This window comes from Rhipicephalus sanguineus, chromosome 1 (assembly GCF_013339695.2).
Source record: "Rhipicephalus sanguineus isolate Rsan-2018 chromosome 1, BIME_Rsan_1.4, whole genome shotgun sequence".
Lineage (NCBI taxonomy): Eukaryota > Metazoa > Arthropoda > Arachnida > Ixodida > Ixodidae > Rhipicephalus > Rhipicephalus sanguineus.
The window spans coordinates 275,779,274-275,793,919 of record NC_051176.1 but is presented as its reverse complement, the minus strand read 5'-3'; the positions used below and the strand labels follow the sequence as shown (position 1 = coordinate 275,793,919).

At 45.5% G+C, this 14,646-nt stretch overlaps 1 protein-coding gene across 1 annotated transcript; it reads right to left on the bottom strand.

Annotated features, from left to right (window-relative positions):
• Positions 1-5,835: 5,835 nt before the first annotated feature.
• Positions 5,836-11,330, bottom strand: LOC119379016 (uncharacterized). Its single transcript, XM_037648145.2, has 3 exons — positions 11,036-11,330; positions 7,507-7,527; positions 5,836-6,578 (listed from the first exon to the last, which is right to left on the bottom strand). The coding sequence occupies exons 1-3, from the start codon at positions 11,082-11,084 to the stop codon at positions 5,968-5,970; spliced, it is 681 nt and encodes a 226-aa protein (XP_037504073.1). The 5' UTR covers positions 11,085-11,330; the 3' UTR covers positions 5,836-5,967.
• Positions 11,331-14,646: the final 3,316 nt, after the last annotated feature.

The following is a 14,646-nucleotide window of genomic DNA, read 5'->3' as shown; positions in this document are numbered from 1 at the left end:
CCAGTAGGAAAAAAAAAGAAAACCTGTTTCACCTCTGCTCTATGGCACGAATGACAGGAGCAAAAAAGACGTCCATGTAATAAAATAAGCCTGTATACTACAGTTAACGTCAAGTTTGCAGCCGACCGGTCTCTCCGACTTTCCTATCTAAACCATACCGAAGCGAATATGTTTTTTTTTTCATCTTTGTTGCTGCCTCTACCAATGATTTTAACCCATATATACCCAAACTCAGAAAAAATGACAAAACAAATATTTTTTTCACAAAAAGTGTACTTCTACCCTCAAAACAAAGCACAAGTTTTTTATTTACTGCCATGTAAACGCAACACTGTTTTTCAAGCCGTCTTATATATATAGGACACTGGGCATTAGGGGTGCTATATGCGGGTGTGGTAAGCCTTGAAACATTTCACGTGCACACCGACCATTGCACTTCTTCCTCTACAAAGCACGCGTTTGCCCGCAGAAAGCGGTCGGCATTTCACGTGCACTTCTTCCTCTCCATGACGCCTTTCACATAAAGCACGCGCTTGCCCAGAGAAAGTGGTCGGCACGTGGCAGCATGAAAAGCAAGCAATGTCTAGTCTTGCACACGTTGAGAATGAGACATGCTTGATGTGCTGTAGGTGGCGCTAGTCATCAGCTAAAGAAATAGCGATGTTAGAGTGCATCAAAGAAGCGTCTTATATGTAGGACACTGGGCATATATGGATTCACATAACCGATCATATCTGTGGCCAGAATTTCCATATTTCACATAAACAGATGAACAGCGAACTGTTCTGTGCAACTTGTGGGTTGAAGTTTTATGAACTGTTTCATTGGCTGTGTTAAAATTACCGGTGCGCTTCTGCGCTTCCTGCGATGACTGTAGCAGTAAGCTGACAACCCTGCTTGTATGTTCGATGGCTTTTTGCCGCTTTTTAGCTAAAACTCTACAGCTCACTGCGCACTCGATATTGTCGGCGCTATCTTATCGATAGCTGATCGAGTGAAACAACATGAAAACGTGTCAGGGAACAAGCTTGTGTGCTTTATAGTGCTCTTATTATATCTGAGGTTCAACTCACAAAGCTTTTGTTCGTAAGGTGGTTTTCATAAAATCAGATGCCAGACAACCCTGATACCAAAGCGGCCAGCCATTACTCAACAGCTTTTGCGTAATAACCTTCTTGTGATTAAGGGCCCTGTCCCTCATGTGCCTCAATCTTATCGATTTAGTAGTGTCATAAAGCTGCGGTAAAGTCCGTTTTATCTTTTTGGAGGTTCGTACTTGACGAAACAGTTAGTCTACTCTGTTCCCATCTGTGTCAGGCGCACTTTACTTGCAGACTCTTTAGCAATAACCTGGGCGACAGATAAACGTTCGCAGAACGGTGCACGGCTTCCCGCGCCCAGCGCTACAGGTGCTTATATATGAAAGACTCAATGTCCCCTTCCTCTACGTAATAAAAATAGAGCCTCGGCGGCCTTTCTCCGGCCCTTACTGAGCACTGCCTGACGCCAGGTCGCATGTGAACCGCAGGTGCTCGAGAAATGCGTGACGGACCTGGATAACGGGCTGCAGGGAAGTGCACGAGAGGGTGGGCGGCAAGGACGGGGTTTCGGCTGCGCGCCACAGTTTGCTTGGATCCAACTATTGTAGTATTACTTTCACTGCCTGAATAATGAAAAGTTTTCACGGTTAATCACGGTCATGGTTCACAATTATTCACGGTTCATGGTCATGCAAATTGTACGGTGTAGCTAAAAAAGGGTTGTAGGTTGGTTGGTTTATGGGACTTAACGTCCCAAAGCGACTCAGGCTATGAGAGACGCCGTCGTGAAGGGCTCGCGAGTAACCTGGGTTTCTTTGACGTGCACTACATTGCACAGTACGGGCCTAGAGTAATCCACCTCCATCAAATTGCGTCTGCCGCGACCGGGATCAAACCCGCGTCTTTTGGGTCAGTAGCCGAGCACCATAGCCATGCATCAAGTCACCGTGGTGGCTAATAAAGTGTTGTAGCACAGAAAATGTTGTGCTTGAGTTGACGAAGCCAAAGAAATTGATTATATATGTATACTTGACGGATTGCGTGGTGCGCGCTCGTGATGGGCGAATTGAGAGATGCAACATGCATTTACTCTCAAAATGTAATACCAGTGTGCGTTTCATGCATACGGGCATTCGCGCATTACAGCTAATTGGTGTAACACCTGTTCCGAGCAGCTCGCGTTTATCTTCGTCTCACATGTAACGCTGTAAAGACTTCTCAGAAGAGTAAAGCACACGTTCCTGCTCGAGAATTGGGACCTACTAATTTGTAATTTCTCCAAAGCGCTGAGCCAGCTTCCTAAATGAAAAACATTATCAGTTCTCTTCAACATACGCGAAAACAACTATCCCCATCAGTTCGAAACAAAACAATTAACAATATGCCCCAAAGTCTACGCCAACCGACAGCCTCCCTCCTGAAAAACTCGGATACAAACTTTGGAAGGAACTAAGGTACGTATATATGTTCGCGAAGGCAGTACAAGTGCGGTAATTTTTTTTTCGCAGAGCCTGTGGCGCCGTGTTCTATTCAGATAGGTTACACGGCATCGTCGACATCTCTAGAACTCTAAATACTATATTGGCGCGGTAGAATATTTTAGAAAATCAGGAATTATCAATTGTTGTTATTGTAGGAGACTCTAATGGAGCTTCGAGCTCTTTGTCCAACGCTAGTGTCATATCCCCTCTTGTACGCGAAGTACCAAAAATGGCTCATAGAGTCATATCAGATGGAAGAATAGTGGCGCTTCGATGGATATCGTCACACAGTGTTACAACAAAAAACGAGGAGGCTTATTCTGCGGCAGCGTCAGGGCATAGCTTTTACTTCACTGAAGATACTTCATGCAAATTCGACGGCGCTCGGCCACTCATAACGTCACCACCTACGATGCTTACACCCGGATGAACGTGTCGTCAAGGAACCGTACCGTACACCAATCTGCAGGACCAAAATGCTCATGGTACTCATCGGTTGCGTTAATGTCGTACGTCGCCTTTACCGACCAGGGTGTGCGCCGAGCCCTTGGTCTGTCTGGTGCGTGGGCATGTTGCAGCGAAACGCTTGAGCATTTACTGAAAGAATGCCCAACATTTCAGCATGCAGTTGCCGCTGTGTGCTTCGCAAGTTCGAGAAACTTAATCTTCCTTGAACAACACTCAATAATTTTCTTAATGGTCGTGCATCAGCTAAGTATGAGGCTCGCAAACGCCGAGCTTCAACCACTGCATGGAGTAGACTCGATCACGTTTGCAGTGCTTGGGCTCTGAGTGTGATGGGAAGTTTTGTGGTGCTTTTTCCCCTCACTTTTCCCTCTCTTCATCTTCTTCCTTTTCTCGTCTCTATTTTTCTCTCCTATTCAAGCAGGTGGGCATGGCGTCCGTTTTAGGAGACATTCGCTAACCCGTTTCTTCTTTTTTTTTCTCATTCTGTTGGTTTTATGTTTACGTAACTACAACAACCACAAGTAATAATAATAATAATAATAATAATAATAATAATAATAATAATAATAATAATAATAATAATAATAATAATAATAATAATATGAGTGTTCAAAGGATGTACGTAATAACATGATTACTACAAATAACGTCCCCTATACTCTCCTTGGCTTGATTGTCTGTTGGTTCTTATTAATGTTGTGTCTAACAAAGGAAAACGAGCCAATAAATTCCTCCCTCTTTCGTGCATACATAGTGAGGGTCTCGTTCTGGCAGACTTGATGCCTTCAGGTAGTATGCGAGGGATTATTGGTCAGCGGCCCCCTCGTCAAAAGATCACGTGCTACGTGACGCCAGCAGGCAAAAAAAAAAAACCATGCCCTCACCTCCCCTAAGAGAATCGTGAGGAAATGCGAATGCATTTCTTGCGCCGAGAGTACACAGCGTAGTAATTTTAATGGCGTAAAGCTGGACACATCGACTCGCTCAAGGGTCTCCCCTTTGGGCGCCTCTTTCAACGAACGCTTCCTACGTGCGTTCGTAATCACCTCAGGGATGTTGCCACCGCCTTCAATGCAGCACAAACGCGTTTAGAACGCGCTGTTTTCAGGCTGTGCCAAGGCAGCACAAACGCTACAAACGCATTTCAAACGCACTGCATTGAGGCGGTGGCGCAGGGAGGAGAGAGAGCGAACGGCGAGAGAAGGAGCGGCGAAGCACTGCACCTACCCTCTCCTACACTCGCTCCACACACGCGGGAGCTCCGCCGAGCTCCCGCGATGCGAGCGCCCTCACAGGCCAGAGCGCGCTCCTCCTCTCCACTCACTCTCCGCTACTCCGCCCGCACCACCTGCTCCGGTTGCTAGGGGCGAGGATAAGTGCGCGCAGCCGCAGCTGTTGCTATGGGAGAAGGAGTGAGAGCGGAGAGGCGCGCGAACAACGCCGGACGCCTGACATAGCCCAACTAAGAAATGCATTCGCACTTAAAAAAAAGGGGAGGGGGGTGGAGTGTTCCACATTCGCTGTCATGGCTACGAGCGGCACTGGCTCACACACTGAGGTTTAAATGCGGATATATGCCCACTAAAGTGAACGGGAAGACGACCGCCGCCGTAGCTCAATTGGTAGAGCATCAGACGCATTATTCGAAGGCTGTAGGTTCGGTCCCTGCTGGCGGCAAGTTGTGTTTTCGTCCACTGTAATTTCTTCTCATTTATAACATAATTACTACAAATGACGTCCCTTATACTTTCCTTGGCTTGACTGTCTGTTGGTTCTTATTAATATTGGTTTGTTACTATCGGACCGAATATTGTACTATGCCCGAATTTGTTGCATATCCGATGCGCTATAGACTTCAAACAAACGAACAAAAGAAAGCCCTATACATGACTTTAAAAAAATATTTTAGGACTATTTTACGCATGTTATTTAATATTGTAGTGCTGGGCAGTTCGGTTTTTCAGCAAGAACAAATAACAAAGACTCTCAGTTTGGCAGAGTTTTGGCAAGACGCACTTATCAAACAAACGCGAACTCTATGCAATTTTCTGCGCTGGCATGGGACGCTACATGTATATACACAGCGGTGAGTGCACGATGCTTTGCTAAAACTGTCAAATACAACCTGTAAAGCTGCAACGTCGCAGCAAACCAAGAGATATAGCGGTCTTCAGCCTCTTTGAGCAACAAAGGCATTGCTTGAGTGCTTTGCAACGCACCCCACTACCGACGCCTCACGAAGAACGAAACTGAAACTGTAGAAAAAGATCCGTAGACAGTTTGCTAGCTAACGCAATCCAATCCGAAGCCTGTACTTCCAATCATTTCCATGGTGGTTGAGCGATCGCAGCACCAGTTTCCTCTCTAGGTTATTGTATGAAACTCTATGCCCGTGTAATTCCTCCCTGCTTACCTTCGATTCAGCGCTTTCGTCGGGACGAGAGAAGAGAGAAAGCAATTACAGCGTGCGACAAATCTTTGTAACTCCGCCCGTACTGAACGGATTCTAAAAAATTTTGCGGCAGTCGATGCGCGAGGCAATAAGCTCCTTTAGTAGAGGAGCCATTCCATGGCTACTTGGAAAAGTGCTGCAGGACCCCTTTAAGAAGAGGCACGTGACGTACATCACTGACCTGCAGAGCGTGAAAATCCTGCAGTTCTACCTTCGAAGTATAGCTCGATCTTCCAATAGATGTTGACGTTTACTAAGTGGACCGTCTTAGTGTCACACCTTTGATAGTTACAGCCCTTCAACCTTTATGCAAGCAGGTAACGACGTCGTTTGTCGTTTCTATCGATCTCGGAGTATAGTAAACAATAAATAAGGAAAGGAACATTTAAACAAAATACAGAAAAATTTATTGGTAATCCAAACTTCGAGGCAGTTTTAATGTTCACACATGCAATTATAGCAGGGCAGCCATCCCGTGATTTCAGTTTGCAAGCATGACATCTGCTTTCAGAGAAAGTTTCCTGCTTCAAGGTTTAGGAATAGGCTCGTGCGACAGAGAGCGGTCCAGGGCAACCTTGTAACTGCTGTAGAAAGTACTGTAGACGACACCAGCGATGTTAGCGCGGTAGCCTTCGTTGATGCTACGCAGGTAGGGGTTCAGAGGTCCGAGACCCGACCACTTGGTATCGAGGTCACCGAGACCCGTAATCTGGAAGGAGCGCAGCACGGCCGGTTTCCCTGGCGCTGCGGTGGCCTCCATGTGCGCGTAGCACGTGCCCACTCGCGACTCGACGCGCACGCGCAGTTCGGGCACCATGCCGTACTTGACGCGCGCGTCGTATATGATGTCCAGATCATCGATTAACAGGTTGCATGTGACCGTAATGTTGCCGTTAAGCCAGCCGGGAGCCGTGCAGTCGCCGAAGCGGTTGACGCGCGACAGACCACGTAGCGTGCCGTTTACGAACTTTGCGTGGCCGCGGATGGGAATTCCCAGGATGCTGTCCTTAAAATCAGTCTCGAACGGCGGAAGATGGAACGGGTCCAGGTCTAGGAAGCGCACTTGCGCAATCATGTCTGTCAGCAGGATGCGGTCCATGTAGAAGTTCGACTCCTTTGGGTTCCGCACGTACACATCTGCGCCAAGAGAAGGCACATGTATAGCGCGGCACCACTGGGTCGTTGCTCACTACAGTAATGAACATGTTACCGCGAAAACAAGAAAGCAAAACATCGACGCGCCCTCAACTATCCGCAGTAAGGTCGAATTTTGTGTGTTTTTATTAGAGATCTGTAGGCAGCATTTTGCAGATAAATCGCCATAGAAGATTTACAGGGTACCCCAGCTATCTCTAGTCAGAGTTTAAAAATATAAAAATATGCCGACGCACGACGCGAACAAATGCATGTTGCTGACCATTGCATGTAGTAATTCACACTATTTTTTGTTTTCTTCTTAATTGCCTCGCATGTTTAATTAGCTAAACTTCGAAGCAACAAAGCTGGGCGAGAAATTCCAATGAGAAAGTTTTAGATCAGTTGGCAAAATGGCCAATTAGACAGTTTCTAACTTTCTATATTAAGTATTAGTGTTTTTCTGCTTACTACAGATGTCTGCGAAATACAAAAAAAATACCCACTCTGTAAGTAGAAATCAGACAGTTCCGGGCCTGGACATCGTGTCATCGAAACGCCGGTTTTGCTGCTTTGTTTGGATACACGTCTGTGGTAACGTCTGCGAACTATTCGAGATGTTGGGTGTCGCCATCCACAGTATATTTTGTCTCACCAAGTGTTCGCAATTAAGAATCGAAAAAAAAAATCTTAATATGGAATGTAAGCAGGAGACTACAAAAGCGCTTTCTGGTGACGCCATGAGCGCGACAACAAGCCATTCGCGCCGCACACGAGCTGTACATGAACGCTTGTCAGGTTGGTGAGGCCGGTATAGACAGCACTGAATGCACTAGCTGTCATGGCTGTCGCGCTTCACTGCTAAGAATGCAGCTACACGTCTAAGAATGAACGAAGGTGGTATACTACAGATTCAGTGGTATTCACGAACCTCCAGTGGGCTGTGCAGCCTCTGAAACAGAGGAAAGCAGACAAAAATCGAATTAGTGCGTACTCCACACATACACACAAAAAAAGTTTCTTCTAGTGCACCTGTTGCCAGCTATAAGCCATTGACACTAGTCGAAAAGCTGCAACCTGAGGCTTGAGACAGCGTTCCGACAAGTGCTCATCTTCGGCTATATCTTTGTTAAAGATAGGTAGAAGACAGGCTGAAGCTTCCCCTGTTTACACACTGTTGACTACTTCAAGTCTCCTGTAAACTATTTGCCTTGTTATGCTATGAACCAGGATGACTTGAAGGGACCAACAGGGTAGAAAAAATAATCCGAAGCCAACGTGTCGACCAAAGTACAAGCCCTGTGTTGACAAAACTGGCTCCGGAAACATACACTGCCAGACCGCTGTTCATCACAAGAAGCTAAAGAGAAGGACTATGGGGAGGAGAGGATACCGGGAAAACTCAAAATTCAGTATGCGCGAATTAGGACATAATCAAATATTCACAAGGGTTCCAGTGCAGTCGTTAATTTTGAGGCTCTTGTCTGTATATTTCCGCCTACAAAATTTTCTCATCGATTAATGAATAACAGTAAACCGGAACTGAAAAGTGAATCAACTCGGCACTACTACACTGTGAAAGAAGTTCCAGAGTGCAGTCAGGCGGTAGATCTGTTTTAAGCACGAAATACCCCTTTTCATCGCTGCCACTGTCATTGAAAGGAATTGTGCAATCTAATCACACTAATCAAAAACTCATCTGAAGGCATTGGTCATGTATCAGAAGTAAACGAAATCGTTACGAAGTTAGCACGAGTTATTCTTTCAACGAAGGGCTGGATAGAATGAACGCCTCATGGTGCACGGATTGACCTCGAATCTGGTCTTGACGTGTTGCCCATGGTACCATCCTGGTTTATTTTTCTGGGTTAATCTGTCACTAAGCATCATAATTGGCGTTTTCCACGCTGATTAAGAATTGTGCGCATCCGTAAGTTGCTATTGTTCATCGTTACTTTGACAATCTGATCTCTATCAGATTACTATGTTTGTTGTGCTCTCATTGTTACCAGCACTGTCCAGGCATAGCACGATTCTTTTTTGCTTCTAACTTCAGCAACGTCGACTGTCTGCTTTTGGTGACAACATCGTTGGTGGTACGTGCTACGACGAAAGCCGCAAAGAAACAGTTTAGGATCAAATCGCAAGAGTTTGCTGCATCGTTGGTGTTCTTGAGGAGCACTAGACTAAACCAAAGTTTGTGAATGACTCTTTTGTGTATGTGACTTTATGCGTATGTGACTGTACGTACCGTGTGTGTGTATGTGATTCATTGTATGTACCATAGTCCAGAGGCGTAGCCAGAAATTTTTTTCTGGGGGAGGGGGAGTTCAACCATACTTCATGTATATTCGTGCGTGCGTTTGTATGTGTATATGCATATATACACAAGCAAATCTGAAAATTTTCGGGGGGGGGGGGGGGTTTGAACCTCCCCCCCCCCTGGCTACGCCGCTGCCATAGTCATCACCCGACACCCGGAGTAGCAAGTCAGGCGACAACCCAGGCTAACCTCTCCGGGATTTTCCTTAAAGGTTATTATCTCTCCGATTTTTGGTCCTGTCACATGAGAGAGCGCATACAAAAGGTAAGAATATGATGAATGTGGCTGGTCATTGATATAACAAACGATCCTACACGTAATCTAGAGCCAGACATTTCTTCATCACAAGAGAAGCCGTCCAGTGTAATACTAGTTGCAGTCATTTTGAGATGTCAGAAGGAGGAACAGCTTTGCTTGCTGCAAGAACAGAGCCTTGCGAAAGCTCCGGGCAATCACTCCGACTGCGTTTCACTTAACAACCAAGTCCTGTAGGGTCTGAAACCCACCATATCTGGTAAGACAAGATGCCAAGTAACTTAAGGTTAGACGAATGGGACGAGGGATTTAAACAGGGACGAAATAGACGGTTTGCCAATCATATAGCCCTTGCCTATCTCACACATGCGTTTAGTTATTCTTATTCCAGCTCAGTATCGTGGAGTACTTGCAGGAGGCGTCTAAACACTTGTCCTTTATGTGATGTATCCTCACACGGACAAAATGTCACTTGCGCTTGTGTGTGGGGCAATTTTTCACTCTATCTATCTATCTATCTATCTATCTATCTATCTATCTATCTATCTATCTATCTATCTATCTATCTATCTATCTATCTATCTATCTATCTATCTATCTATCTATCTATCTATCTATCTATCTATCTATCTATCTATCTATCTATCTATCTATCTATCTATCTATCTATCTATCTATCTATCTAATTCAGGACAGCATAACAAATGATGTCTGACATCACCAATATTTCTTTGTTCGATAAATGTTAAGACTAGTTATGTGAAAGCTTAAATATTAGTTTAGGACACAAGTTGAACTTAAGAACTTGGCAGATGGTATTCGTGGGTATCCGACCAAGTTGCTTCAATCAGGTCATCATCTGCGTGGGCGTTTTTTTGCCACCGAAGTCTGCCATATACAAAAAAGTGACGTCGCCCGATCGGTCTCCGCTAATCGTCTCCGCTAATTGGTGGAAGACAGCCACGTCAGAAAGACATATCGGTCGCAACTAATCAACGACAGGCCAAAGCGGAAATGCTGACCGAAACACAGTGGTTCGCTTCTTTAAATGCAAATGTATTTCGTCAAAAATGCACGTAGAAAGGCTAAAATCGAGATGCGTAAAAAAGAAAGAAAGAAGGAAAGCGAGGAGTGACGTCATTTTTTCGCGTATCAAAAGATTTCGTTGGGGCTCGGAATAAAGTACCTTATATAGAAAACCCCTTTACAAAAATAACGGATTGGGTGTTTCTGCATGTACTCATTTTTTTTTTTTTTGTAACGGTATCACCAAAAAAGTGTACATCGAAATTCTACATAACTGATTTTGATTACGTAAAAAAAGCGCACAAGCATTCCCGTGGCCAACAGCCCGTGAAAAATACGGTGTCGGTGACGTCTTCACGAGGCATGACATTCTGCATCAAATTTAGCTTGACTAACCATCTTGATTGCTTACCAGATAGTTCAAATCAATCGAGCGGTCTAACAACGAAATAATCTCGGTAGGCTCTCACTTTTCCCTTCTGCTGTGCATACGTCGTATTATAACTCTATAGTTGTTAACGATGGGACGCTTGGCATGCGAAATCGCATCACGCGTAACGCAAAGGCATAAGTTACATCATTTAGCCAACTATTTAATCCTGGGCAAGGTGCAGCTAAATTTAAGGTAGTCGTTCAAAGATGTTTTTACAACAGAGTTGTAATTATGATATACAGCCCTAAAGAAGGGATGTGTTCAGTCTACACGTGCGCTACGTCAGCTGCGCCACACCCAATGTATCTCTCAGTGTCTTTATGCGTGTGACAAAAAAAAATTACTCTGGCCTCATACATAGCTTAGTATAAGGTGCCTTAAATGTTGCAACTAGGTGCGTTATTACTAAAGGAGAATGCTTACGTAGTCGGAGTGGTGCCCAGCACAGGAGGAAACACAGGACGGCGTTCATCTTGCAGACTGTACGCGGACCGCACTGTTACGCCGCAGCGAGCTGCTGGCTGAGAAAGACGCAGGCTTCCGGTGGTGGCCGAAGGAAGGCTCAGGTTGTCCCTGCGCGTCCGGTGTCAACATGATGCGAGCCGTGAATCTATTCCACGGGACCCATTGTACGTATGCGCTGAGCAGAACATTGTGGCATCCGTCCAGAGACTGCGGTCGGAGTGGGGTTCTTCACAGGGCCCGCGGCGCCTCTCGGCGCGAAGGGGGAGACCCATCGTTAGCCGACATTCCTGGTTTGCAGGCAGCCGAGAAACGCGAAGAAAGATAGGATTCTCGCTGCATACCTCACATGAGGAATGAAGCCTCGAGGGGCAGCCAAGAAACACTGTGCTCACTAGGAAGACAGACCTAGACTGCAGTGAATGATGTAGCCAACTGGTGTCCTTAGATTCTTATGCACACATTCAGAGTACTCAAGCTTTTCGCGAGAATATGACAATATAGTAATCGTCCGTTAACCCATCAGGGGCAGCTTAGTGTTATGGTGTTGCCTTGGCAAGCTGGAGGTGGTGGATTCGAGTCCGGCGACGATGGCTGCATTTAGACGGAGGTGTCGTACAAGAACGCTCCTATACCTAGATTTAGCTGGAAGGAATCGAACAGCGTGTAGGACAGGACGTAAAGTGCGCTAGCAGACCCAGCGCTGTTTGAGTCCCTTCAATAAGAACCAACCAGCCCAGCTTAGCAAACAGCTTGGCTTATAGTTAAAGCTTGCCTTAGTCAGTGCAAGTTAAGAAGGACAACGACTAAAACCAGTATTTACCCTTTGTATCCTCACCCACGTCCGCTTACTTTCTAAACAAAGCTTCTTTTATGTCATAACATAAGTGCATTTTGTCACACATTTAAGGAAAGAGTATTCTGAAACTGGACACATCTCGAGCAATGTTTTCTAGTAGATGCATTTCGTGGACTCACCGGCAGCAATTCATAATTCACAATAGGTTTCGTGATGTAAATAGTTGAACATTTTATTCAAATTGTGCTATTAAGTCGGTTATGTGCTTGGATTTCTCGTTCAAATTATATCTGCATTACTGGGCAAACAGCTCAAAGACTATAACTGCGATAGCTGCGACAGGCAATTAAAAAACAACTCGCTCAATTTAAAACAAGTACACCCAGTAAGCTCGAGAATACTACAATGATTCTCTCCGGGTGGCAGTGCAGGACATGGGAGAGCCTCTTGCGCATTGTGGACTCAGTCTGCGCACATTGCCAACGCTTATTCCGAGGCATAGGTGCCCTCGCAAAAGTGGACCCTGAATCATACTGAAAGTTAATGATTCGCTATCAAACCGACGCGTTTCGTTAACCACAGTGACTCGGTTATATCTCTGCGGTCATGACGTTATTGACATCGCCACTCAGTTGCCCGCGAGAAGGACCTGCCTATCATTATGTGGTCTCGCCCGGGAACTTGCGATGGCTCAGCTGTATACTGAACTGTTTTAACTACACAACGTCTTATTAGTGTCCCTTAAATCAGGTGCATTCAGTGCTGAGCACAACGACGAGTTTACCTGCTCTGAACTCGGTAGAAAGCAGCTGCCTGTGTGTTAAATGAAGTCATAGTGAATCAAGACCATTATTATCAGTGGCGTAGCCAGGGGTGGCACACCGGGCCCGTGCCCCCCCCCCCCCCCCCCGGAAAAAATTTCTGCCTACGCCTCTGATTATTACGGTCAATCGAGATACTTTTCTGTGGTGTTTAGTGACCTCAGCTTTTACGTTTGTAAGCGATTGGTTCTTTGATTTTCTCCTCAAAATCTCACAGTGATAACGACGACAGCATAAACACTAAAGCCACTCATATATTTTAATAAGGCTTAGTAGATCGAGCATTAGAAGTGATTTCGTTATAAGTTGCTAATGTGTTTTGTTATGTAAATATGTTCAGAACTTATATGCGGCTTTCGATTCTCTTGTTTTGCCTCTTACCTCGTAACGCCTTGAATCTATGACACACAGAAAACGGGAGAGAGGGCGCTTGTGTTCTAGCGCAGCATTGGCGTTGGCGATCTTTGAAACCACAAGGCCCCTTGTTCATACGCGCGTTTACGTACATAACGAGTTGGCGGGCGGCACGGCTTGCTGATGCAGCGCGCGCACAGTTTCTGTTTATTGGTTCGTCAGGCGAGCATTGTCCATTTCTTTCCTGCCCGGTTAGAGGGATCCACATTAGTCCTTGAACGCAAATATGTATACTTTCAACTTCGTAATTCTTCTAGTTCAGACTAGAAATGTCCTCCGGGCTAAAAGCTGCCGTCAGCAGCTTGACTGGACCCAGGAGGCGTTGTACATGACGGCGCGATAACAGTGAGCATTTTTAGTACTGTCCTTGATAACGCTTCACGCAAACTATGGTCTATGGGCTATGTTAAAATATCCTACTAAATTCTGATTCAATGTGTTCAATGTGAACCCATCTCCCAACATCACGAAGCTGCTGCTGTGAAGGTTCGAATGCACCTCCGGCGGCATGGGCCGCAAATCTTTCCCGGAAATGCATGCGATTCCTTCGCTTGGTGCGTCACGGACGTTCACCGCGTACACGACCAGTCCTTTCCCTAACCGTTCCTTGAACAGCAGTGCGGCAAGCGTTCTACGATGTCCTTGCAAGTGTGTGCAATCCAGATAGCCCAGAAAAAAAAGTAAAGAAAACAAGAAAACAAAAAAAAGTCCGCAACTAAGCGTTTATTCCCCGTTTCAACAATCCATGATGATTCAGGAGGAGAAACAAAAGCACATTTGTTTGATTTGTTTGTTTCTGCGACCAAACCAATGACCCAACTATTTAAAACAGTAGTTTCAACCTTGAACCACCCACCGGCTGAAATTCCTGGAAAAGGCGGACACGATATTGCTCCATATTTGCCGATAAACTTTTCAAGTACGAATTTCATTAAAGGGACTGTCTACCGTCTTTCATCGCTTTTCTGTTTTGTACCGCAATAGAAAGCGTACCGTCTGAAATGTAACCTTGCAGCGGTTTCTCTGGAAAGTGAGTAGAAAATTTTAAAACAGTATTTTTTGATCTGCGTTCGGTCTTCTTCCATTGGCGTGAAACATGCCCACAACACTGGTTGGTGGACGCGATGACGATTGTAGTGCCGGCAAAAATTAAATCCGAAAGCACATGTGATTTCTGTAGGATTACTTTATTTTCGCTGAACACTATTGTAATGAATGTAACAGTCGTTTTCAGCGCGCTAGCGGTTAAATGATGCCTTATTATACTATTACAGAACACTTGTTTTTCTGTAATCGCAGTCTATGCGTTTATTTTAGCACTGCTGCCGCAATCCAAGCCAAGTCGATTCATGAAAAAGAGACACTATATGCGCGCCTTCACAGCGCAGCACATGTGAGACATCCTAACAGCAATACAGCGGCACAGTACGACCAGCGCGGAGAGCCGCATGGCATAGCGCTGAGTTGAAGCAGAAGAAATCGACGACGGCACCGCAAGCAGCGCCACCGGGCGCCTTTTCGGATGCGTGAGGAAAAAA